The sequence below is a fragment of the Perca fluviatilis genome, chromosome 1 (assembly GCF_010015445.1).
Source record: "Perca fluviatilis chromosome 1, GENO_Pfluv_1.0, whole genome shotgun sequence".
Classification (NCBI taxonomy): domain Eukaryota; kingdom Metazoa; phylum Chordata; class Actinopteri; order Perciformes; family Percidae; genus Perca; species Perca fluviatilis.
Window position 1 is genome coordinate 35,850,332 of NC_053112.1, and position 25,468 is coordinate 35,875,799.

At 41.6% G+C, this 25,468-nt stretch overlaps 1 protein-coding gene across 1 annotated transcript; it reads left to right on the forward strand.

The window, feature by feature from the left end:
• The first annotated feature begins 9,520 nt into the window (after window positions 1-9,520).
• LOC120568897 (meprin A subunit beta-like) lies at window positions 9,521-23,928 on the forward strand. Its single transcript, XM_039816644.1, has 16 exons — window positions 9,521-9,635; window positions 11,405-11,511; window positions 11,665-11,692; window positions 12,871-12,921; window positions 13,014-13,057; window positions 13,220-13,298; window positions 13,404-13,521; window positions 15,679-15,857; window positions 17,348-17,566; window positions 19,287-19,436; window positions 20,461-20,676; window positions 21,550-21,806; window positions 22,001-22,211; window positions 23,042-23,218; window positions 23,315-23,589; window positions 23,750-23,928. The coding sequence occupies exons 2-16, from the start codon at window positions 11,470-11,472 to the stop codon at window positions 23,789-23,791; spliced, it is 2,088 nt and encodes a 695-aa protein (XP_039672578.1). The 5' UTR covers window positions 9,521-9,635; window positions 11,405-11,469; the 3' UTR covers window positions 23,792-23,928.
• The last annotated feature ends 1,540 nt before the right edge of the window (window positions 23,929-25,468 follow it).

Here is a 25,468-nt window from a genome sequence, read left to right on the forward strand (position 1 = left end):
GACTCGCTCTTTCCCTCAGAGTGACGACTACACAGGACATCCACCACGGAGCCTTTTTATGGCCGTAAACACATTAGACCGGGGGTCAATGTTTTTTAAGCCAAGGACCCCTTAACTGAAAGAGACTACATATATTGTATAAAATGAAGTTGCATATTAAACTGGGCCTACAATAACATGTAGGGCGGTCTAAAACCTTTATACATAAATTTTTTGCATATTATACTAAGCTATTAAAATATAATATTTGTTGCCATGATTTTATCAATCATGTTTTAATGTTAAAACATACATGTGGCAAAGTGAATCCTTATAACATATCTGTGGATGGTCTTAGTGACTACCTTACCTATAGGCCAGTAAGCCTATCATCAGTGGGAATTTATATTTGTTAATAATATGTTAGATTCATGTTAAGACTTTTTAAAAATAACATTTCAAAACTTAAGACTAATTTAGAGGGCCCACTGCATTGACTCTGATGACCCCCTGTTGAAGATCCCTTCATTAGACACGTTCATCTGTAGTTTGTTTGCTGACTAACTTGGGAATTTGTGTGAGTATGATGTTATGAGACAGAAGACACTAAAATAAGAGATAATCTGTGCTTTATGTAGCCACTCATATAAATATGAGATAATTTTTCTGTATTTAGTGTCTATTTTAATGTGATCACCTTCTTTTCTTCTTTTCTTCAATTGTATGTATAGTCAAGAGCCTGTGTTTAAAAAAGAAACTTAAAATATTTTTTTTATTTTTTTATTAATTTTATAACTTTTTCTTTTTGCACATTATCAATATAACTGATGGAAGTATCAACACAAACAAAACAATCTATCTTTGTCTCCATCTAGTGGCCATATGTTGTCCATGTGTCTATGGCCTTAGAAGAGTTATACATTAGTAGGGAAAATAAGTGTTTGCTCTAAATAGATAGTCTTTTCAGTTATGTTTTCATGTATTTTTCTTGCTTCTTTAGCCTACTTGTTCATAATATTGTACATGTGAGCATACATGAAGGCCTATAATTAATTTGTTTACTTCATATATGTGTCTATAAATTGCAGGAACGTCTGTGTGTGTGTGTGTGTGTGTGTGTGTGTGTGTGTGTGTGTGTGTGTGTGTGTGTGTGTGTGTGTGTGGGCGTTAAGCGCATATCTCTCGAACCGTTAGTCCGATGGATTTCAAACTTGACGCGTTTGCTATTCTTGCGGGCAACGTAAAGTACAGTGCCAGGTTTGACGTTGTTTGGATAAGAAAGGCAAAATATATCGTCGGTAAAAGAAGCACAGATTGGCTTTTGCTGCTCTAGCCGCTGGCCCCTCCCCCTCTACTCTCACACTTAGGCCACGTCCACACGTACCAAAACAATCCTTTTTTTTTACTCGTCTTCCCTGGATTCGTTTCAAGAATAGTTGCGTCCAAAAAAAAACATTTGTAAAAGACTCAACACGCTACTTCATATTCCAGGCCTATAGGCGGCACTGTTTCTGCTACAGAAATTCACCAAAAAACGGAGAAGAAGAGCATAGTTAACTTCCACTTCCCATCATAACCAATGGTGCGTTCTTTTTGTCCACCGAAGTCGTTTTACGAGTTGTTTTCCGGAGTTACGACCCGGAAGTTGCAAAAAGAACGCCCCCGAGGTCGTATTTACGACTCGTCAAGTCGTCTGAACTCAGAGGACCCCGAGCTCATTTTCAAAGATGGCTACGTCGTGCATCACACGTAGTAAACATTGTGGTTATGTACAATTTTAAGCACTTTTGTCTTTGTTGTAACCAAATGAAGAAGTCGTACACATAGCACTGTATACTGCTACCTATAGGCATGTCGCTACAGTCTTATTAGGAGTTAAATACCGCCTAATTAGTTATTTTGTAGCTTGTGCAGCTGAAATTGGCTAGAGACGCTCGGTTGCTATATGACAACAATGGCTTTAAGCCGAGTCTTGAGCAGAAAGCAGAGCAGTAGCCTAACGTTAACGTTATCAAAACGTAATTTTCATATATCAAACTGTGAAATATATGTGTGTAATATGTCAATAACTGGGTGAATAGAATCCTAAATGTTACTAAAAATGTTACAAAAATCCATCTTTTCTCCGACTCGTAGTATTGTGTGACAAAAAGAATGAAACAACCCGCGGTTATTCGTTTTTCGACACAGATGTGATGTCACGCTCGAGCTACTAGTCGCGATTACAAGACAAAAAGAACGCAGCACAAGCCCCCAGGAAGAGCGCCATGTCTAAAAGCCACCATGGGCTTAGCGGATTGGGGTGGTACTACACCCCATGGCCCAGAAAGACTTTTCACATAGACTTTGCATGGCGAAAGAAACTTTTATATTCCAGCGGATAATTTGTTTCGGGGTATATCAACCTACCAGCCCGAACATTGAAAGGGTCCTTATTTAAAACGTCACGTTTTTAACATTTTTAACATTCACTAGAAGCGAATCCAGAATTATTAAATTTGGCACGATGAATGGGCATAATGAACACGAGCAGACCCACGGGACTGCGCCCGCCCGGTCACATGACTGTTCTCCGGAGCTCATGTAGCTATCTGTAATAATGGATATAGCTAATGGTTGTAATTCACCATGTGTTCTATTAATACGTCTATGGTATTATCTTATGAAGTTATGATACATCCGAGGGATGTACGTATGCTGTAAAGCCTGTTATGTGGATGTAACGTCATTAGCGTTTCCACTAGCTAGTTAGTTGCTAACATCAGGGGTAGCTAGCATGGCTGTATTAAGCTCTATAGCTACATAGCTAGCTATATGCCTACATAACTACAGACATAGTGATGACATGGCCTTGGTTCTCTCTTATGATACATCTGAGGGCTGTATGCTGTAAAGCTTGTAACATGGATGAATGATGAAGCCATAGATGAGCTCTGTTCACGAAACTGCAGGCTAACTGCTAACGCTAGGTAGTAGCTAGCTAGCTAGCTATTAGCACGACATAATTATTAAATCTCCTTGGTTTTCTAGCTGAATACATCCATTGTTTATTTAGCTAAGCATGTAAACGATCGCGAACAACGAAAACACAATGTTTAACGTTAGTGAATATTTTAGACAATGAAAACGGCGAGTTCATGAGTTCGCCACTTGTAAGAGACACGAGAGACGCTCATGAACGAGCATGTTGCTACCGGTTGCTAAGACAACACAAACAAATTGTTGCTAGTGCGCGTGTCCATCATGACGTCATGGGCCAACAATGCGGAAGATCCGAGCTCCATGTTTGCTTTATGCGCTTTTGAGCACTCTCATTGGAATGTACGGGGCTTCCCGCCGAACACTGTATCCAGTTCTCTTAATACATCCATGATCATAACATGACTAGCTAGACTAACGTTCTCTTAATACATCCATGGACTATAATAACTTTTACCACTGCTCATTTTATAAAGGCCGCCGCAAGAAAACGTGTCTTTGTTTACATTGTATAATGTGCTGTTGGATTGCTTTTTATTTTGCAATTCTGTCTGCCATCGGACATGATTGCTAGCTAGCAGAGCTAACATTAGCGCGGTAACGTTAGCTCTGCTAGCTAACATTGGCAGTCAAACAAACATCAATGAACCAATGTCTTTTTGATAATCTACAAGTTTTCTTGCGGTCTTTCTACAATAAGCCGTGGTAAAAGGGACTATAATCTGTTCAAGGAGTTGATAAGCAGAAAGATTAGCTAGCTAGCTGATAAGTTGTCTACTTCCACTTTATAAACAGCTAACCATAGCAGCTAACGTTACAGTCAGCTACTTTAGCGATGTTTAACGTTAGCTAACGTTAGCAATATATCTTGTGTAGAATCCAGGACCGGCAGAGCAGAGGGAAGTGTCAGGGAGCAGAGACAAACTATTTAGCTAGATGAAGTGAGCTGGTTTGGTTTGACCATGGAGATGCTCACTTAGCTTCACTGCAGTGAGTGAAGTTGTGTGTGGCCGTGCACTAGAGGTCGAGGGGTGTGGCGATGACATCATCAATTCGGACGTATTTGTATTCGGCGTCCAAACAAAGCCAAACGAGAGCCGTTTTCGAATTTTTTCACCCTGAGACCACGTTTCAAAAAAATGCGTTTTCAGGCAGTACGTTTACAGAATTTGTTTGGACGGTCAGCCCAAACGATGCAAAACATGTGCATTTGCATCAAAAAGCGTCTCCGTGTGGATGGCCCCTTAGTGAGCAGTGAGCAGGACCAGAGACAGATAAAGAGCAGCAGAGCTTTGGCAGCTAAAATGTGACATACACCTCAGACCCACAAACGTGCAAAGTTGAACTACGTTCACGATCAAACAACACGAGACAACGACACGAGACAACGACAACGTCTCTCTCTCTCTCTCTCTGTCTCTCTCTGTCTCTCTCTCTGTCTCTCTCTCTCTGTCTTTCTCTCTGTCTCTCTCTGACCCACAAACGTGCAAAGTTGCGCTACGTTCACGATCAAACGACACGAGACAACGTCTCTCTCTGTCTCTCTCTGTCTCTCTCTCTCTCTGTCTCTCTCTCTCTGTCTCACTCCGTCTCTGTCTCTGTCTCTGTCTCTTTCTCTCTTTCTGTCTCTCTCTCTCTCTCTGTCTATCTCTCTCTCTGCGTGTGTGTGCACGCACACACACACACACACACACACAAAAACGGTCCGGTTCTAGTGGTTGATGAACACAGATATGTGTTGATTAGTTCTCATAACGGGCCAGGTGGGTAGGGCACTGCCATGAGTCCATGAGGCTATTGTCTGAATACTCCACATTGTCATTGTGGTATTTTGTGATTACATTCTGATTCTGTCAAGTAAATGCAGTAGTACAATGTCTTCCTCTGATGTAAGTCAGTATAGGGTATACAGGGGAGTTGCAGATGAAGTGGTTTGGGGTCCTTCTGTAAGTAATTTTGGGGTACAATTTGGTTTTGAAGAATTCTACAAACAGCAATACCACAGGCCAAGCAATCGGCCCGTTCCAAACAGGCACTGCACTAGTACAGTAAATGTTATGAATACTCTTGGTTTGTGTGTGTGTGTGTGTGTGTGTGTGTGTGTGTGTGTGCAGGAAAGGTTAACACATTGAACATTTTAACAGCTTATTAACGTGCGCTTGTTGCCCCGTGTGCGCTGATGCCTCATCTGTTGACATTTCCGATTGCCTTCCTATAGTTGCTTAATAAAAGCTTTCCACACAGAATCGTAGCCTACATGTGTCATTAGTATGAGAAAAAAAAAACAGATTTTAACTGTGTCGGGCTCGGGTCGGGCTCGGACACAAATTTCTTAATACCTGTCGGGCTCGGGCCGGGTTCGGTCACGGCTCTGTTGGATGCGGGCCTGGCTCGGACAGAAAAATTCGTCCCGATCCGGACTATAGTGTGTGTGTCTATGTGTGTGTGTGTGTGTGTGTGTGTGTGTGTGTTGCGTGTGTGTTAAAAGTACAAAAAAAAAAAACAAGGTTACAGACAAAAATTCTGTATTTAGAATCATCTTGACAATGACCCTATAAAGGTTAAATAGCTGGGTTTCCTTACTGTTCAGTCAGAACTGAAGAAATCTCTCGGATGAGTGACGAAACGTCTTCCGGGCGCATTTGACCAAGGCCAGTTGCCCTTCCCTGGATAAAGCAGTATGCTTCATTATCCCCAAGAATTGTTTTACTCATTGTGATAAATGTGTTAATGCTGCATGTGTATTATTTTTTACAGTAAGTTAACAAAAATGTATTGACTCGTATGTGGTGACATGACAGAAAAGGCTTTGGTAAGTGAGGTGACCAAGAACCTGATGGCCACTCTGGCTGAGCTCCAGAGATGCTGTGTGGAGACGGGAGAAACTTCCAGGACAAACATCACTGCAATAGTCCACCGATCTGGGCTTTATGGTCTGACAGAACCCTCTCCTCAGTGAAAGACATATGAAAGCTGCTTGGAGTTTACAAAAAACATGGTAAGGACTTTCAGACTGTATAGAAACAAGATTCTCTGATCTGAAGAAACCAAGGTTAAACTGTTCAGCCTTAATTCTAAGCGTCTTGTCTGGAGGAAACCGACAGGCCCCGGGCGTGAGGCCTGTAGTCAGATTATAATTTTGTTGTGTAAAGAACAGGGAAATTGAGGACAGGCAACATGTAGTGTGCTTGCTTCCCTTGCTTCTGCCAGACTATATTTATACACATGTATGTGCTTTACCTTAACTGCAGTCTCGACTTCACGTCTCTTCATAAACCCATTACCGCATAATCACAACATATCAAAATTCAGTTTCCCAAATAAAAAAACTATTTCCACAATCCATGCATTTTGTTACTCTTCATTTACAAATGAAAATAATTTTTTCTCCAAACTTCTTTGGTCTGCTTACAGCTTTAATAACTGCACTGCTTATATATGCAAATGGCTAAGGACCTCAGACTGGGCCGAAGGTTCACCTTCCAACAGGACAATGACCCTACAGCCAAGTTAGCAAGGCAAGGCAGCTTTATTTATATAGCACATTTTTGGAAACAAGGCAATTCAAAGTGCTTTTGGAAACATTAAAGAGCAGTTAAAAACAAAAACATTCATTAAAGAGAATATAAAACGAGAAAAAGACAGGTGTGAAATACAAGATTAGAAGTTACAGTGTAGTGTAAGAAATGAACAATTACCTAAATAAGGCAGCATGAAAAAGAAAAGACTTCAGCCTTTATTTACAAGAAGTGATAGTTGCATCGGACCTGCAGTTTTCTGGGAGATTGTTCCAGATATGTGGTGCATGAAAACTGAATGCTGCCTTTCCATGTCTAGTTTTGACTCTGGGGACAGAAAGCAGACCTGTCCCAGACAACCTGAGAGGTCTGGATGGTTCATAATGTAGCAGAAGATCAGAAATGTATTTTGGCCCTAAACCATTCAGTGCCTTCCAAACCAACAGTAGTATTTTGAAATCCATTCTTTGAGGGACAGGAAGCCAGTGTAAATACCTCAGAACTGGAGTGTTGTGATCAACTTTCATAGTCTAAGTCTTAGTGAGGACTCCAGCAGCAGCATTTTGAATCAACTGCAGCTGTCACTACACTGTTACAGTAGTCAAGTCTATTTAAGATAAAAGCATTTTTTATTTTTTTCAAATACTGCAGAGACATAAGTCCTTTAACACTTGATATATTCTTAATAGAGTCCGGATCAGGCCAAATTTTTCTGTCCGAGCCAGGCCCACGTCCGACCGAGCCGTGACCGAACCCGGCCCGAGCCCGACAGGTATTAAGAAATTTGTGTCCGAGCCCGACCCGAGCCCGAGTTAAAATCACTTTTTTTTTCTCATACTAATGACACATGTAGGCTACATTTCTATGTGGAAAGCTTTTATTAAGCAACTATAGGAAGGCAATCGGAAATGCCAACAGACGAGGCATCAGCGTTAAAATGTTCAATGTGTTAACCTTTCCTGCTTGCTTCTTTTCTGACATGTGGTCAGAAAATCTGGGGAGACTTCCAGGGCCGACGTTATAACATGAATATCGTACATATCGTATATCGATATATATATATATAAAGTTATTGCACCAACTCTGCTCCATTTGCATACAACACGTCTGCTTCCTCTTTCTCTCTTCTGCCCACTTTCCACACACACACACACACATGCACTGAGCTCTCTTAAAGGAGCCGCAGCACCATTTTACAACAAATGCCTTATCATGCTGATGTGACCGAGCCCGACTCGAACCTGACCATAATTTCTAAATATCTGTCCGAACCCTGCCCGGTAGCCATGCCTTAATTCTTAAGGTTAGGGTTAGTTGGCTAGCTTTGTAATCGTCAGGTCTGAGTCCATGACTACACCCAGATTTCTGTTTTTGTCCGTTGTTTTAAACATTGCCGATTAAAGTTGAGCACTGACTTCTAATCGTTCCTCTTTGGCTCCAGAAATAACTACCTCTGGTTTGTCCTCGTTAAATAAAAAAAAAAGGTTCTGGCCCCTTCAAATGGTTGATTTGTTCAATGCATTTACTCAGTGTTTGCATTGGAACATAGTCCCCTGGTAGTATGGTTATGGAAATGTGTGTGTCCTCTGCATAATTATGTTAACTTATTTGGTTGTTTTCCATAATCTGAGCCAGTGGAAGCGTTGATGTTGAACAAAAGAGGCCCAAGAATGGAGCCTTGGGGAACTCTGCATATCATATTTGTCCACTCAGATGAGTTTATTTTTTTTGATAGCTGCGTTCAGATCTTTTCTTACCAGAGACAGCTTTCACCTTAGTGGGAGCAATGGCATCAATAACATTTGTAATTTTAGAATAGAAATTATCTACAAGCTCATGGACTGAGATCGAAGATAGTGCGGGTGTAGAGGAAAGAAGCTAAATGAAAGTTTCATTAATATAGTCTACCGTTTTCTGAGAACGTTTTCCTTCATCTGGTCAGCAAACTCCACCAAGGGGGCAGGGGAATGGGTAAGCAGAAAGAAAAATGGCATGCATGGTGTATGGGGCGGTTAAGGAGATGGATCCTTAGGCGTTGGTGTTGGTGAGTGGGGTAGAGGGGGGAGGTGCTCTTTTTCCAGTCCAATTTGATTAACGGATTAATGATCCCTGAATCAGAATCTGAAAATTACTAGCATCAAGCAGCAGGTACATCTAATTGTACATGTAAAATGTGTCCACATGCTGTTAAAGCAACACTATGTAACTTTTCCCTCCTCGGTCCCCCTTACATACAGGTTGTCTCATTGGAACGAGCTGTAGTTCCAATGAGACAACCTGTAGAGGGACCAAAGTGGGAAAAGTTACTGTACAAAGTGTTGCTTTAAAACTTCCAAAATGTCCAGAAAAAATACTTTGGCCAAGACCTCAGTGTAAGGTGACCAGATTTCTGTGACAAAATACGGGGACATTTTCAGCTCAGAAGCGTAAATACCTCCAAAAAAGGTAATGTTTTTATCTTTGTAAAACTTAAAACGGGGACACTGCCCCACGGGCGTCACTAGACTTAGAGCTGCACTGGGACACAAACCCCCCTAGGGGGGTCCATGGGCATGCTCCCCTGTAAGAAAAGTTAGTCTATTTTAACGTTTAAAGAGGTTAGACTTGATTATTCTTATCTATGGATGGAAATATTTGTGCTGTAGTCTAATTATTTTGCACTTCCAAATTATAACCATGCACACACAGGTGGAAAAGTTTTGTCTTCATATATTTGCATTAATGTCACTAGGAAGCATACCAGTAGAAATATATCCATATTTGTAAGTAGGATATATATCTGAGTTTCTATCTGTCGGAGGGAGAGCAGGAATGTGGTTGTGAAAAAGTTGGTAATTTCATGGTGCAGATTAACACTTTTGCATGCACTATATCCGTGTCACATTCTCATTAGGGGCTGAGCCCCCCTAAAGGTCTGATCCTAGAATCGCCCCTGCCGTTACTTCATACTTGTACTCCACTATACGTCAGAGGGAAATGTTGTAATGTTAACTGCAATACATTTATCTGACAGCTTTTGCTTTATTGCTTCAGTCTGGCTTGTTTCTGCAACAGCTCATTGAGTATCGTATAGCCTACAATTAAAACTATTGAGGAAATGACATTGGTCCAGTATTGAACCAGATCGCTGCTCTCGGCAACGGTGAAACAAGCTACAATGTAAGTTAATAGGACAATTGTCCAGCTTGTATTTACGTTCATAGAAGTGCTCGTTTTGCCGCTGACAGGCTCAGATTAATATTCTAAGTGTCTGAAAACGTTATGGAAAGGATTTCTAAGGAGGTCAATCTTTCTGTCTGTAAGATCCTTTTTTTAAACATAAAAAGTCTGCAAAATTGTGTTCGCTAAACCCACCAGACTCCATGTAAATAAACATTTTAGCATCGTAAAATATGAGCATTCTAGAACATCTCTGAGCTCTGAGCAGCACTCTGGCTGTCTTAAGCCTGCGCGTGTAGGGTGCACGACTATACGTTTGGTCAAGGTTTTCTTTCTTTCATTCCAATTTCGGGTCTGTCAGTCACAGTGAAAACCGGGGACATTTCTGGGGACAGCTCCAGCCGGGGACAGCTCACCGAAACCTGGGACTGTCCCCGCAAACTGGGGACATCTGGTCACCTTACCTCAGTGTCCTCAGTGCTAGATGCAGACCTAGCTGGCTATGGAGTCAAAAAGAATATTCTCTTGATAGCTTGAAAGTGTCTCCTACCAAACTTGTTTTTCTTTAACTAACTGTACTGTATCTCATTGTCCACATATAAAACCAGGCTGGCAAACTCTGAGCCTTATTTCAGGTGAAAGATGCATTCATCATGATAATCTGCCTAATTTTAATTAGATTTGAAATAGAGTCCAGATCGGCTGAATTTTTCTGTCCGAGACCGGCCCTCGTCCGACAGAGCCGTGACTGAACCCGGCCCAAGCCCGACAGGTATTAAGAATTAAGACGGGTTCGGACAGATATTTAGAAATTATGGTCGGGTTCGGGTCAGGTTCGGGTCGGGCTCGGTCACATCAGCGTGATAAGGCCTTTTTTGTAAAATGGTGCTGCGGCTCCTTTAAGAGAGCTCAGTGCGTGTGTGTGTGTGTGTATATGTGTGTGTATGTGTGTGTGTGTGTGGAAAGTGGGCAGAAGAGAGAAAGAGGAAGCAAACGGAGCAGAGTTGGTGCAATAAGTTTAACCCTTGTGTTGTCTTCCTGTCAACCTTGAAAAAAAAAAACATTTTTGCCGCCTTTTTTGCCGTTTGTTTTTGCTTTTTCCAACGTTTTAAATTGTAAAAATTTTCTTCTACACATTTTCAGCGCTTATTTCTACGTCCCATATTTTCGGATATAAAACAAAAATTTAAAACGGGTCAATGTGAAGTTTTATTGTAGCTAGGCTACACAGTGTGTGCGGTGTCCGATATAAACCCCAGACTGAAAGCCAAGTTCATTAATTTGCTCACCAGAAACAGGATATTAACCCTGACGATATTCATGTTATAACATCGGCCCTGGAAGTCTCCCCTGATTTTCTGACCACATGTCGGAAAAAAAACATTCAGGAAAGGTTAACACATTGAACATTTTAACAGCTTATTAACGTGCGCTTGTTGCCCCGTGTGCGCTGATGCCTCATCTGTTGAAATTTCCGAATGCCTTCCTATAGTTGCTTAATAAAAGATTTCCATACAAAAATATAGCCTATGTGTGTCATTAGTATGAGAAAAAAAATGTGATTTTAACTGTGTCGGGCTCAGGTCGGGCTTGGACACAAATTTCTTAATGCCTGTCAGGCTCGGGCCGGGTTCAGTCACAGCTCTGTTGGACGCGGGCCTGGCTCGGACAGAAAAATTCGGCCCGATCCGGACTCTGGTGTGTGTGTGTGTGTGTGTTTGAACTTTTGCAAAAAGTCTGCACCAGTGTTTCTTGTTCTGTACAAAAAGAAAGCACGCCGCAGGACTGAGGCAGGTTGAACCAACACAGTGAGTGTGTGTCTGCAGCTGGAGCCATGGCACTCAGGTGGATCATTCTGTTCTTTGGCCTAGGACTGGTAAGTCATTTTGTGAAACATAACATTCATATTGTATCTCCAGTGCAAAACATGTGACATTGCTTTAATGTGGAGTTGCCACCCAGAATATCAGAACATTCTTTATAATCAAATTTCTCTTTTGATTAATGTATTTTCTAATGTATTTACTAGGCAGCAGCTAAGCTGACAGGTGAAACAGGTGAGTCACATATTATCAGTGTGCGAACTATACCATGGCTTTCAGGGAAGCTTATTTTTTCTGAACAACAGGACTGTTGTTGCAAAGAAACAAGCTGAAAGCATGTAGGCCTACTTGCTTTTTGTCAGCACATCTAATCTAAAATAATCAGTAATGACCACAATAAACCTCCACACAGGTATCACAAACAAACATCACAGTACGATGCAATACGGTCTAACTAAAGCAGTTTTTGATATTTTCCTGCCACGCTTCGATGGCGATGGCAAGAATAGCATGCATGCTGGTATCTTTATTAGTGAATTAGTGATGAATTACCCTCATGTATGAATCATACATCAATAATAGCCTAATTTTACGCATGATCCAACATGATATAGATACAGAATAATAGAAATGCATGGCATAAATAGCATTTTGTCAATATAGCTTGACATTTTGTTGGCACAATTCGGAAATGTGCAATTGAAAATATTTTAGATAACACAAAGCTAAGCTGTCTGTACTCCAAAACAACAAACTCCCTGGAACTCCTCTTGCGTTCCACACCATACATCCATGGTTCCACACCAACGTCTTCCGGCATTCACCTCACGAGATTTCAGAATGAGACTTCACCATCTTTCTATGATGTGGTTATGCATAATTATGTAATGCAGTTACACTTATAATATCAATTGGAGCCCAAAAAACCCAAAACCGAAATTAAGGGTGCACATTTGCCCTATAGAATAACATTGCAGCCTGGTTTGCAGCTGCCAGTTAGTGTTCTCGCTCAATACTGGACCGATTTCAAAGATTTGTGTTCACATTAGTCATTTAGACACACATGCATGGGAAAATAGGGTTTAGGTTGAAAAATACCAATATTTCCCTTTAAGAGGTGTCAGCAAACTGAATACTTGAAATAAATCTGTGCTTCCTTGCCAAAAGGGCTCTCACTCAGAACAACATGGAAGTCCATTGCAAATCTTAAAGAGTCAGACGGCAAAATTTAAATATAGAAATAAACAAGCTTTAAAATATGTGGCATTTTAAAGTAAACATGTCTCAGGTCTGTGGGGCAGGGCTCAATGCTAATAGCACCAGTACACAGCACAATAATAATTACGTCAATAATATCATTCTGTAATCCCATTTTTGAGCAGAATATTTTTGATTCTGCTGTACATCTACAGAAACTGATGTGGATGAAGGCCATGACTGGGACATCTTTAACATCAATGAAGGTTTGTCGACACACTATTTTTGTTTTGCTTTGTTATATAATGTCTCGATGCATCTGAGGATTTTCATCAACCAATACAATTTTCCTTTGCAGTGGCTGGGCTGGACCTGCTGGAGGGAGACATCGATCAGGAGGAAGTAAATATATATATATATATATATATATATATATATATATATATATATATATATATATTATAAAACCACAAGCACTCACCTCAGTGAGTCTGTTGAAGTTAGCTCTGTTACTCCTTCATTCATCCCTAATTGTATACCTGTTGTTCACCGTATTCCCATCAGACATTCAGCAGAAACTCCATTATAGGAGACAAGTATCGTTGGCCAACAACCATTCCCTACTACCTTGAGGACAGTCTGGGTAAGAGACTCACATTCTTATTATTCTTATGTTATTTTGGATATGTACTAAACTAGGATGCTTTCTCATGTTTCTTTGTCGTACACCATGTAACATGTACTGTAGAGATGAATGCAAAGGGAGGGATCCTGAAAGCATTTGACCAGTACAGACTGAAGACCTGCATTGACTTTACACCATGGAAAGGAGAGAAGAACTACATCTCTGTGTACAAAGGAAGCGGGTGAGCACCGTGTTCACCTAATATCGCTGTATTCTGCAACCAAACTGTCAGTGCTTATTACATTGCCTGCGTGTACGTGTCCGCCACGAAGCCACAACACACGTTAATGCAATCAGTGCATCCTCAACAAATGTTTGAAGGTGCACTAATAAATACTTTTATATACGCAGTGGGTGAAAAGTCTTGTAGTGGCAAACCCACAGAGAATTATCAGCAGACTCTGCAGTTCCCCTCAGCTCTACAGAACCTTTTAGCATCTTTTAGCACATTGTTTTGGTTTTACGGCACATAACTTTAGCCGTTTTAAGTGGAAAAACCTCTGATAAACTGACAATACACTACCTAGCACAAAGCAGGAGACTGATAAAGTTAACCACCAGCAGGTAAAAGGAGAGTCAATATTTGGAGTTGTCGGTTGACCACAAACATGACTCCAACTGATGCTAATGTTGTTCTTTGTCTGATAGATGCATAAATAGACACTTTTTGTTTGTTGATTTGATTTGTTTGTTACCAGCTCTATACAATCTGCTGTCCCCAAGTGGCAAAACAAATTAGTATTACTGCTCACAGACATTTACTAAAACCTAATGAATAGTGTTACTGAGGCTGATTCTGAGCTAACGCCAGCTAGTTAAGGCTATCTACAGTAGGCCTAAGGCATGGATACCCGACCCGAGGCCGACAGGTCCCGACGGGTCCCGACGGGTCCCGACAGTACACGACAGGCCAGGCCGGGTTCGGACAGATATTTGGAAATTATGGTCGGGGTTGGGTCGGGCTCGGTCACATCAGCGCGATAAGGCATTTGTTGTAAAATGGTGCTGCGGCTCCTTTTAAGAGAGCTCAGTGCATGTGGGTTTGTATGTGTGTGTGTGTGTGTGTGTGTGTGTGTGTGTGTGTGTGTGTGTGTGTGTGTTTGTGTGTGTGTGTGAGTGTGTGTGTTAAGTGGATAGAAGAGAGATAGAGAAAGAGGAAGCAGACGTGTTGTAGATGTAACCGGAGCAGAGTTAGCGGTTATTCATGTTATGACGTGGGCCCTGGAGGTAACAAGTCTCCCCTGGTTTTCTGACCACGGTCGGAAACAAAGCGATCAGGAGAGGTTAACCCATTGAACATTTTAACAGCTGATTAACGTGCTCTTGTTGCCCCCATTGACATATATAAATGGACCAATAGACCCCATTGTTCTGGACGGAGACCAGTGAAGGCTATTAGAAGCACTTTTCCGGTGATCTCTTGCTTTGCGCAGCCTCCAACTGACAGAGACAATGTAAATGTGACCTGAGCAACGTGTCTGAAAGTTGTAAGTCTTCTAGTAGCTGTGCCAAGAGAAATCTCAATCATTCCCAATCTTACAGAGACAGAGAGTGTAGGTATATGTAAGGAGATAACATAAGCACAGTACAGGCTAATTATTGCTAACTAACATGCTAGTTAACATTAGTAAGTAAACCTAAACAGCTAACGTAAGTCGAAACTGCCTGCGAGCTTCTCCTGTACTACACGGTAATTCCTCTACTATGCGACAGTAAGTCACTTGGTTATGACACAATCATTAGCCTATTTTTACAAAAACATCTGCTACGGAGCCATAACGTGAGGTACAAGGTAATGGAGCCTTTTATACATTGTCGTGTTTCTTTAGAACTAAACAATGGACAAATAGAGTCTTTAAACATTTCTGATGTAAAGTTATTCGCTGTCAAAGTGGCGGCAAAATGTATGGTAGTCAGTGGAATGCTAACGGGAGGTGATCTCTTTGTAGCGTCAAAATGGCGCCATAGGAGGTTCGAGTTCTGAAGCGAAGCTCACCCCCTTGGTTGCCCCGTGTGCGCTGATGCCTCATCTGTTGACATTTCTGAATGCCTTCCTAGAGTTGCTTAATAAAAGCTTTCCACACAAACAAATGTAGCCTACATGTGTCATTAGTATGAGGAAAAAAGATTTTAACTGTGTCGGGCTCGGTTCAGGCTCGGACACAAATTTCTTAATGCCTGTCGGGCTCGGGCCGGGTTCGGACACAGCTCGGACAGAAAAATTCGGCCCGATCCGGACTCTAATCTACAGGTGTATTCGGCATCCTCTAAATGATGGCCTTCTCTCCGTGGCTTGAAAGACCATTTAGTCAAGAGTGCTTGCTTTCTCTCTCCATAGATGCTTCTCCTCTGTAGGCAACCAGCGTGTGGGGAAGCAGCGGCTGTCCATTGGTAAAAACTGTGACCGTCTTGGAACCATTGAGCACGAGTTTCTGCACGCTCTGGGCTTCTGGCACGAGCAGTCCAGAGCTGACCGTGATGATTATGTCAACATCATGTGGGATCGCATTGAACCTGGTAGGGCTTTGACTCCGAACTTCGTTATTCAAATATCATTCGAATATTTAAAAAAATAGTGATATTCGAACGAATATTAGGCAGCCCTTAATATTCGAACCTGTTATGGCCATTATTTTTTGTAAATGTGTTTGCTTGCAAACGTTTTCAGTTCAGATTCCGAGGCTTTTTCACGCATTTCAAAATGTAACTACAGGTCGCGACGACGCACATCCTTTGGCCGTGGCTCGGTAGCGTTACATCCCCCCCTAATTCTCAAAGAAGGCTGGCTTGCCCAGGGCCAGGCCAGCTCAGCGTGCCGCTGTCTCTCCTACCTACACCGGCCCCCACACCCTGTCCCTTCCCCTCTTTCTACCTGCCTGCGCGCAGTGCTGCTGCACATGAGGAGAGAGCACGGGGGTGAGGGCGGGGCTGGTCCTCAGTCACACAACAGAAGAGAGAGGTGACTGTTTTGGCGGCCATAGGAGAGAAATACCTCGCGTGCTCGCTGGACAATACTGGCGACTTTTTACAGAAAGTTGCTGTCTTTTCTACAGAATGTCGCCAGATTTGTCGCTAGTCGCTTTTGTGAAAAAAAGTCACTAAGGGGGTCTGAAAAGTCGCTAAGTCGGCAACACTACGCACATACACACACCAACACACAAGTATAAACATTAGACCACTTACGTAGGCTACGGTGAAAGCTCCGAACTTCCTGTCGAAAGCATACTGTTTGTGTTTAATCCCAGGTCTGACTTTTAATTAAAAAAAAAAAAATTAAGTTTGATACCAATATCTAGGTCTTACTGAAGGCATTTAATGGTCAAAATAGTATTAAATATTCGAATATATTCGAGTCCTCTGAACGCGAAGGTCTGTCGCTCTGTCCCTCTGTCGCTGAGTGGCACCATTGGTCGGAGTGAGTGATGACTTCGGTCAGGTTGGAGTTGCCCATTTGGCCGTTGCTCTTTCAAAATGAATCGTGGCAACAGTTACAACACTGATTGTTTAGGATCTACACTGTACATTTACTTTTTAGTAAAACCCTACACTGTAGGTTTTAGTTTGTCCATGCTGCTTTTCAAAACCAACATTTATAGCTGTGAACATAATTTTAATGGGTTGCAACCTACGTAGATCTGGTCTGTTTAACAAAGTAACATTAATTACACAATGACACTTTAGCTAGATGTAGTACACTTTAAAAGCAAATACCTTGACCACTACAGATGAACATTTGATATCAGAGGATTCACGTGATAGACGCCACTGACTATCCCTGTAACAATTAGGCAGCAATTAAGCACCCTGACCATGAGGTCAAGCTACACACTAGGTTTCTACCTGGTCTTGTTAAATTAGTGTATGTAGTAACTTCATACAATAAATGACAAACTGTACAGAAAGTATAATCTCCTGCGTTTTTCTCCTTATGCGTGCCTGCTATCTGAATACATTTTCAAAAACAAAGGGCTATATTCTTCCTTATATTGTTTTAATGCCTTCCTCAGGTAAAGAGAACAACTTCAAAAAATACGATGACAAAGTGTCCAGTGCTTTAGGTGTTGCCTATGACTACGGCTCTGTAATGCACTACACAAAGACGTCCTTTAGCATTGGCTCTGAGCCCACCATCGTCACCAAGATCCCCCACTTCATGGATGTGATTGGTCAGAGGATGGGCTTCAGTGCTAGTGATCTGACCAAGCTCAACCGTCTCTACAACTGCAGTGAGTCATCTCATTCTCAACCTGTCATTTTGTCCAGTAAATGAGACATAAAACCTGCACTTTGAGTATTGCAACTATCAATAAACTAAATCACCTCATAAAATAAGAATGATTTTTGTCCCATAATAACCTATTTACAGAAGAGGATTAGGGCCACATGTGAAAAATGTATTTGAGTTCTGAGTTTTAAATCAGAATTGTGAGATTAAAGTCCAAATACTGATAATAATTCCTCTCAGAATTCAGACTTTAAACTCAGAACTCAAAAACAATTTTCACATTGGTTCTAATTAGGGCTGCACGATGTAAGGAAAATATGTTTTATGCGATATTGCGATAAAGATATTACTTGCAATAAATAAACAGAAAGTGTTTCTTACTTATGCCTTTCTGTTGGTTACAGTGTTCTTCTAAAATACAACAAATGACTTGTTGAATTTAAAACAAATGAAAGGAAATCATTTCCAACATTGAATTGAATATATATGTATATTCAATTCAATTCAATTTTATTTATAGTATCAAATCATAACATAGGTTATCTCGAGACACTTTACAGATAGAGTAGGTCTAGACCACACTCTATAATTTACAAAGCCCCAACAATTACAATAAGTCCCTCAAGAGCAAGCAGTGCGACAGTGGCGAGGAAAAACTCCCTCTTGGGAAGAAACCTTGGACAGACCCAGGCTCTTGGTAGGCGGTGTCTGACGAGCGGTTAGGGGTGTGATGAACAGTGGCGATAATAGTCACATTAATAATGGAACAGTGACTTCAATGGTAGTTGTAGTAGTTCATGTCATATCAGGGCGCTGCAGGGCGTTACAGGATGTAGCGTGGCCCAGCAGAGCATGGATGGATGTAGCGGGAAGCTGCAGGGTTCAGCAGGAAGCAGCAGGGTTCAGCAGGACGCAGCATGACATTGCAGGGCACCGCTGAGCTCAGCAGGGAGTGCAGCAGGACCACGGCGACAGCTGGAACCAGGATCTTGGTGCCAACGTTCTCCAAGGAAATACGCTGGGGGAAAAAACATAAGGACTCCGGGGAGTAAACTCCCCAGAAGCTAGGATTATAGGATATATATATATATATATATATATATATATATATATATATAGTTACATTTTAAAGTGCAGTTTTCTACTGCTTTTTTCTTTCAGCTGACACAAAACATCACTGAGTGTCTTGTGCGATATGTTGCAGCCTTTCGTGATTTGTATATTGCGCCAGTTGATATTGCGATGACGATAAAAAAAACGGTATATTGTGCAGCCCTAGCTCTAATCCTTTTCTGTACCAGCCAGCTCTTTTCTGTTTGTTTTTTTCTTGGTCCACGTGAACTTCTGTTGCAAGATGATGTAACCATATTTGTGTGTTGGCACATTTGCTCTCTATCTGCATTATCAGCCCATGCTTATCAGGCTGACAGATAGAGCACTGTGGCATATCGACACATTTATCACTCCTTTCATGGAGGGCAATAGAAAGCAGGATTTGTGATAACACATTTGACCAAAGGTATCCTGATTAAAAACACTGACATAAAAAGTTTCCATCAAATAGTTATTGAGACTGGTGCTCTAATTAGAAATTATTCATACAACTCTAACAGTCTGGCATCTACTACTACAAAGGGTCGCGGTTTGGTGTCGAACTCTGTAAGGACTCAGTACCTGTACCGAAGTATCTTGATGAAATTGTGACTGTTCCCTTTCCACAGCCAAGTCTTCTAGCTTTGTGGATAGCTGTGACTTTGAGGAGGAGAACATCTGTGGGATGATTCAGGGTCCTGGCAACGCTAAGTGGGAACAACGTAGATCTGCGAGGGGAGGGCCTCAGACTGACTTCTCCAACATGGGACAATGCAAAGGTGACTGTCAACCAAAACAAATACCTAGCGACTTTCCTTTTAAAATCTGCTGGAAAAAGCTTTAAGAGCTTCAAAATATCTAGATCTCTCAATTTTGAGGAAATAAGGCAGCCACAAGAAATGGCATCTTGGGTTTGAACATTTGAATTTTTGGAAACTGCAGATAAACTATACTGTAGCCTGTATAGTTTATCTGCAGTTTCCAAAAATTCAAATGGGTGTCCAAGATCCGGTGCTAATACGGCACCGGTGCCTTAACAACCGTTATCTACCGGACCGAATAGCAACGTGGATTTCGGTGCCACTGAAATGCCTGCGCTTCTCTCTGATGCTCCGAAAACTGACGTTAGAGGGAACTGAAACATTGCTGCACGGGACACTAGTTAACACCACACCTTGCAGCAGGTAACGTTAGCCTACCGTTAGCTAGCAGCTGGAGTAAACACGGTTAAAATGCTGACAGCTAAACGGTGTAAAAGTGTGTCTGTATTTCACTGGAGAGGACTCCAACAACAGTCTATAGCTTCCGTTGTCTGAAAAACAACTCAGATGTTGCGTTCACTTGAAATTTGCCTCGCCAGCCTCGTGCTGCATTCAAAGTTGTTGTAAAATACCCTTTTCCCATTCAGTGGTTGTTTTTGTCATTTAACAGGAATTTACTGGTGAAATAAGTTATTTTTATAAGTTATTGTTATTACATTTTTAATAAATCATTTCATTGTGACCCTGTGGCCTAAGCAATAAACAAGCAGTTCTTTATGTCACCGACTCGTTTTGGGCTCCTTTTTTTATATTATAAATGTATTAACTTTTTATTGTTTTATATTTTTGGACATATAGAACAGACATATACAATTTAACAAGGTTCTCCTTTTTGAATATAATATATATATCTTTTTCAGCCATTCTGAGTTTGCAGGTATGTAATAAGCATAGTAAGCATACTGAATTGACAATGATGAAGTATGTTCTTGAATATGTAATGTGCCCAACATTAGCCCCTGTTGTCTCCTCCTGCTCTCAGGAAAAGGCTACTTCATGCACTTCCGCACAGCCTCTGCAAAACCTGGTGACCGTGCATTCCTGGAGAGTCGTTTGCTTTACCCAAAACCTGGAGCCCAGTGTCTGCAGTTCTTCCTCTATAAGACCGGGGCAGATGATGATGTTCTCAATATCTGGGTGAGGGAGTATGATGAGGCCAACCCCAGCGGTAAACTGAAGCTCTTCAAGAGTATTTCAGGTAACAAATACTCACCCGTATAGTTATAGTTAAAGCCCACTGAATGCATGATTTGGAAGTTTGTGACTTTGGCCACTCCAAGCAACACTATGACTGCACCGATGTTCATGAAATAAGCTGAAATCAAATAAAAAACTCAAATATTTCACCTTAAAACTTATCCATATAATAAATGAGTGATTAATAGTGATTACTAGTCCCTTTCTGACCGGAGGGATTTTTGCAGTTCCTAGAACATAATGTTCCTAGAACCCTTTTTTTCTCGTGTTCTGACTGGACCAATTTGGGCATGATTAGGTTCCTCTGACCGCAGTTCCTGTAACTCTTTCAGGTCCTACTTCAGGGCAGGGTCTTTTCCCCTTTCCCTTTTCCGCATAGTGACCTAGGTCTATGTTGATTGGTCCTACTTATAAGTCACGCCCACTGTCAACCCGACACTTGCAGCGCGCCATCTGTAAAAGCCATGCCGTCTGTGATAGCAAAACATTGAGTACTTGAATTACTTGACTACGTGAATTACTACAAGAATGGACGGAATGCTGAACTCTGAAAAGTGGACTGATGCGGAGGTGCAGGCGCTGCTGGCCATGTACGCCACCGAGGAGGTGCAGAGGGACCTGGAAGGATCCACAAGAAACTCTGTCATAACAGGAACATTGCGATGGCCTTCTCAATGCTGGTTTGTTGTTGTATGTGGCGCTAAAGTCAAGTGACGATGCTTTTTCATCGAATGCAAATGAAAAAAAACGGTTTTGGGGGACAGTAGTTACTAGAACTGTTTAGAAGTGGGCTGCTACTATAACTACGTTCCTGTAAGTACTTGGTCAGAAAGAGACTAATGTCTATTCTCTATTCTGCCTGTTCTCTTTACAGGAGGTGTCATGGGCTCCTGGGAACTGCATAACATCAATCTGAATATGACCCAAAAGGGCCGTGTGGTTTTTGAGGGCGTGAGGGGACGTAGTCCATCAAAGGGAGGTTTCTCTCTGGATGACATTAACCTGTCATCCACAAAGTGCCCTCAGCATGTCTGGCACATCTGCAACATCACCCGCCTGCTGGCCACCACACCAGCAGGAGGTAAACTCTACAGCCCTCGCTTTCTGTCACCAGCAGGTTACTCCTTCCAGGTAAATGCCTTTTAAGTGTTTGATTCTCTCATTCTTGAAGAAATCTAAAGCTTTTACACACCTGCTGTGTATAGTTATGGTTGCTAAGCTATGATTGGACAATTGCTTATCTGGGGAGGCATTTAGAATGGTCAATTCACTTACATTACCATCACATCCTTGCATAGTATTTCATACTACTCTGTGATCTGTAGGTCGGTGTGTACCTAAACGGAACAAGGGACAGTCCAGGGCAAATGGCCGCCTACTTCCACCTGACCTCAGGTCCCAACGACCACAAGCTCAAGTGGCCGTGTCCGTGGCAGCAGGCAACTATGGCCCTGATAGATCAGCAGTCTGACATCAGACAGCAAATGAACATGCACCGAATGGTCACCACTGACCCTGACAAGAAGTCCTCTGATGGTAAGAGATGGGGGATAACTTGTATTAAGTGTAGCACGCCTCACGCCGCCACTCATTTTGTCCTTTAATAGCAGTGATTCCCAACCAGGGGTACATGTACTTCTGCAGTTACTAGGGGCTATGTGGAAAGATTGTAGAGTAGCTCAACTAATTTGAAAAAAATAGAAATGATGTTTTGATTGGAAGAATATATCTACAAATTAACATGAAGTCAACTAAATGCCTGAACACTACATGTTGCAGTTATGTAAGGCCAGTTACACACTGACTGTGTGGCGTGAGCGTGGCGTGGCGTGTCAGCTGAGTGGCGTGGCCGTTTATATTTCGGCTCCCGTGTTAACAGATTAGAGCTCTGAAATAGAACCAACGCCAATTTTTCACGCGACACGCAAGCGTGTTGGAAGCGTTTCCAGGAAAAATAGAATAGAAAAATATGTTTATATGTTGTTTAGACACAAATACATATTAATAAATGAAATGTTGATGTTTGAAAGTCTCTAGGTTTTGATATAAATGCAGATATAAATGTAATATAAAAAAAAATGTATTTTCTAATATTGCACCTGTCAATACAGACCGAGATATTCTGTAGCCTGTTTTGCCGTCAATACCGCCGACGTTGTCTTTGCTGTAATCAAATCAGTATATATTTATGTTTAACATGGTATTTCATTTTATCAATGGGAAACATACATGTGTCCAGACAAGGCTAGCAGCAGCAGCGCCGCGTCAGACACGTTTCTGGTGTGTGGTTGGGAACCACTGCATTTTACAATGAATTGTTGCTTTGTTCGTCAGACAGAGAATGACAGTTCCCCTGTTTCTCCCAGGCACTGAGTACTACTGGGACAATCCCAGGAAGGTGGGAAGTAAAGTGACTGTGTCTGATGGCAGCTATTACTATCGAGGCCCAAGCATGGGAACAAGTGCCTTCATCACTCACCGCAGACTAAAGAGCAGAAACTTCATCAAAGGAGAAGATGCCTTCTTTGTTTTCAGTCTGGAAGGTGTGGAGCCATTCAGACGTGACAGCTGTATTGTACTGTATATCTAAGATCAACCTGTCTCTGAAAGGTCACGGTTGTTCTTCTACTTGTCCTCAGATATATCTGATCTGCAGCTATCTCAGCCTCTTCCCCGCTCGGCTGTCCATGCTGACGCCAGTCTGATGATGAAGGCTGTAGACCAAGGGGCTCGGCAGGGAGCTGCTGATAACTCCATGCTGGTCACAGCTGTGGCAGGGTCAGTGGCAGCAATCATGTTGGTGGTTTCCATGGTGATCGTAGGGAACGCCTGGAGGATGAGGATGAGGAGAAGAAAGCAGGAGAGCGACAAGATGGTGATCATACAGGACATGTTTGGATTCATGGAAGCCAATGTGAGTTAAACATCAGGGTCAACAGTATTTCACATCATTGCCATTTAGGTTAGCGATAGTTTACCGTTCCTCATTTGTTCTTATGCATCTAAAGCAAACTGTTGTGTTCTTAGTTTGTGTTTGAAGAATCTGTACTAAATATGTCTCTATTTCATTACAGGAGCACCAGAACAACTGTCACTACTCCATGATGTCCGGATGAAAGGAAACAATCACCAGGAGAGCACATTGCTAAATGATCTACTTAATCAGATTCTCAAGTATAATATATAATCTGAATTCTGAATCTGTATTAAAAATTTGTTAGAAATAAAATATCTCACAGCATGCATGTTCAAACCATTTGTCCACAGCAACCCTCCTTGTGCAATGCCCTTATGGGACAGTTGTGTCCTAATGGTTAGAGAATTGAGCTTGTGACTGGGAGGTAGAAGGTTCAGTCCCCAGACCGACAGGATGAAATCTGATACCCTGTTTACACATACATGGTTATTTTGAAAAACTGAGACATTTCCCTTTGTTTGTGCCCTTCGTTTACACACAAACGGAGAATTCTCCTCTGAAAACGATTCTTTCTAAAAACTCTGGCCAGATTGGAGATTTTGGAAAACTTTGTTTGCACAAATCATATATCCATGGCCTCTATAACCCTTGTTAATTTAACATTGCAATGGAGTCAAATTACCAAAGACTATAACATATCAACCTATTATGCATCATGTTATTCAACTATTTTCACTCTTAAATGAAGTCTCTCCTGATTGAACTGCCATTACATCATATTCAACGCGACACCAACATGGTGTGTTCTCTCACTGGATCCTTTTATCAGCAACCAAACAGCACTTCATCAATTAACCTCGGTGGGGTTGAATCTGGTTTAAATAAATAAGAAAATTGCAGTGACTATTGACGGTAGCATGGATATTTAAATGGCAGGTTTGTGCAGGATGTCCCGTGTCGGGCTAGTGATGATTCTCTCCCTGACCAATCAGTGGTCGGCAGTGTTTTAGCTCCACCTTAGTGTCGGCTCAAAAAGCCACAAGCATTGCTTCATTGACAGCCGTTGTTTAACATCCTCGGTATTTATGGACGAAAGCACAGGGTAACAGTTTTTCAAATCGCTGATATGCCCATATTGTTTACTTTATCCACATAAATTATATACAGTATCACACAAAAGTGAGTACACCCCTCACATTTTAGCAATTATTTCATTATATCTTTTAATCGGACAACACTGAAGAAATTACACTTTGCTACAATGTAAAGTATTAAGTGTACAGCTTGTATAACAGTGTAAATGTGCTGTCCCCTCAAAATAACTCAACACACAGCCATTAATGTCTAAACTGCTGGCAACAAAAGTGAGTACACCCCTATGTTAAATTCCCATAGAGGCAGGCAGATTTTTATTTTTAAAGGCCAGTTATTTCATTAATCCAGGATACTATGCATCCTGATAAAGTTCCCTTGGCCTTTGGAATTAAAATAGCCCCACATCATCACATACCCTTCACCATACCTACAGATTGGCATGGTTTTATGTCGGTTAGCCTAATAGCTGGTTTGATTTGGTTTGATTTGCTGGGATGCTGGCACCAGCATCCCAGCATCCCATGCTGGTGACCAGCAGGATGCTGGGATGCTGGTGAGGGGATGCTAGTCACCAGCACCCACTCACCAGCTGATCACAAGCAGATTGAGGATGTTATTGTTCACCAGCCTGGACAACCACATTGAATTTTTTGTGTGATGATAAGGCAGAGCACATGAAAAAATTATAATATACAATTGTAATATTTTAACAATAGTATTGTTATATATATTTAAGTATAATAACAGAAACAACATGAATATTCAATAAAAAGGTGAGGTT

What these genes read in the sequence shown, in the direction of transcription:
- LOC120568897 (XM_039816644.1), top strand. Translation starts at nt 11,470, where the DNA reads ATGGCACTCAGGTGGATCATTCTGTTCTTTGGCCTAGGACTG. An exon ending in TGTTCTTTGGCCTAGGACTG is followed by an intron (nt 11,512 to 11,664) that starts GTAAGTCATTTT and finishes TGTATTTACTAG; the next exon opens with GCAGCAGCTAAGCTGACAGG. An exon ending in GTGGGATCGCATTGAACCTG is followed by an intron (nt 15,858 to 17,347) that starts GTAGGGCTTTGA and finishes TGCCTTCCTCAG; the next exon opens with GTAAAGAGAACAACTTCAAA.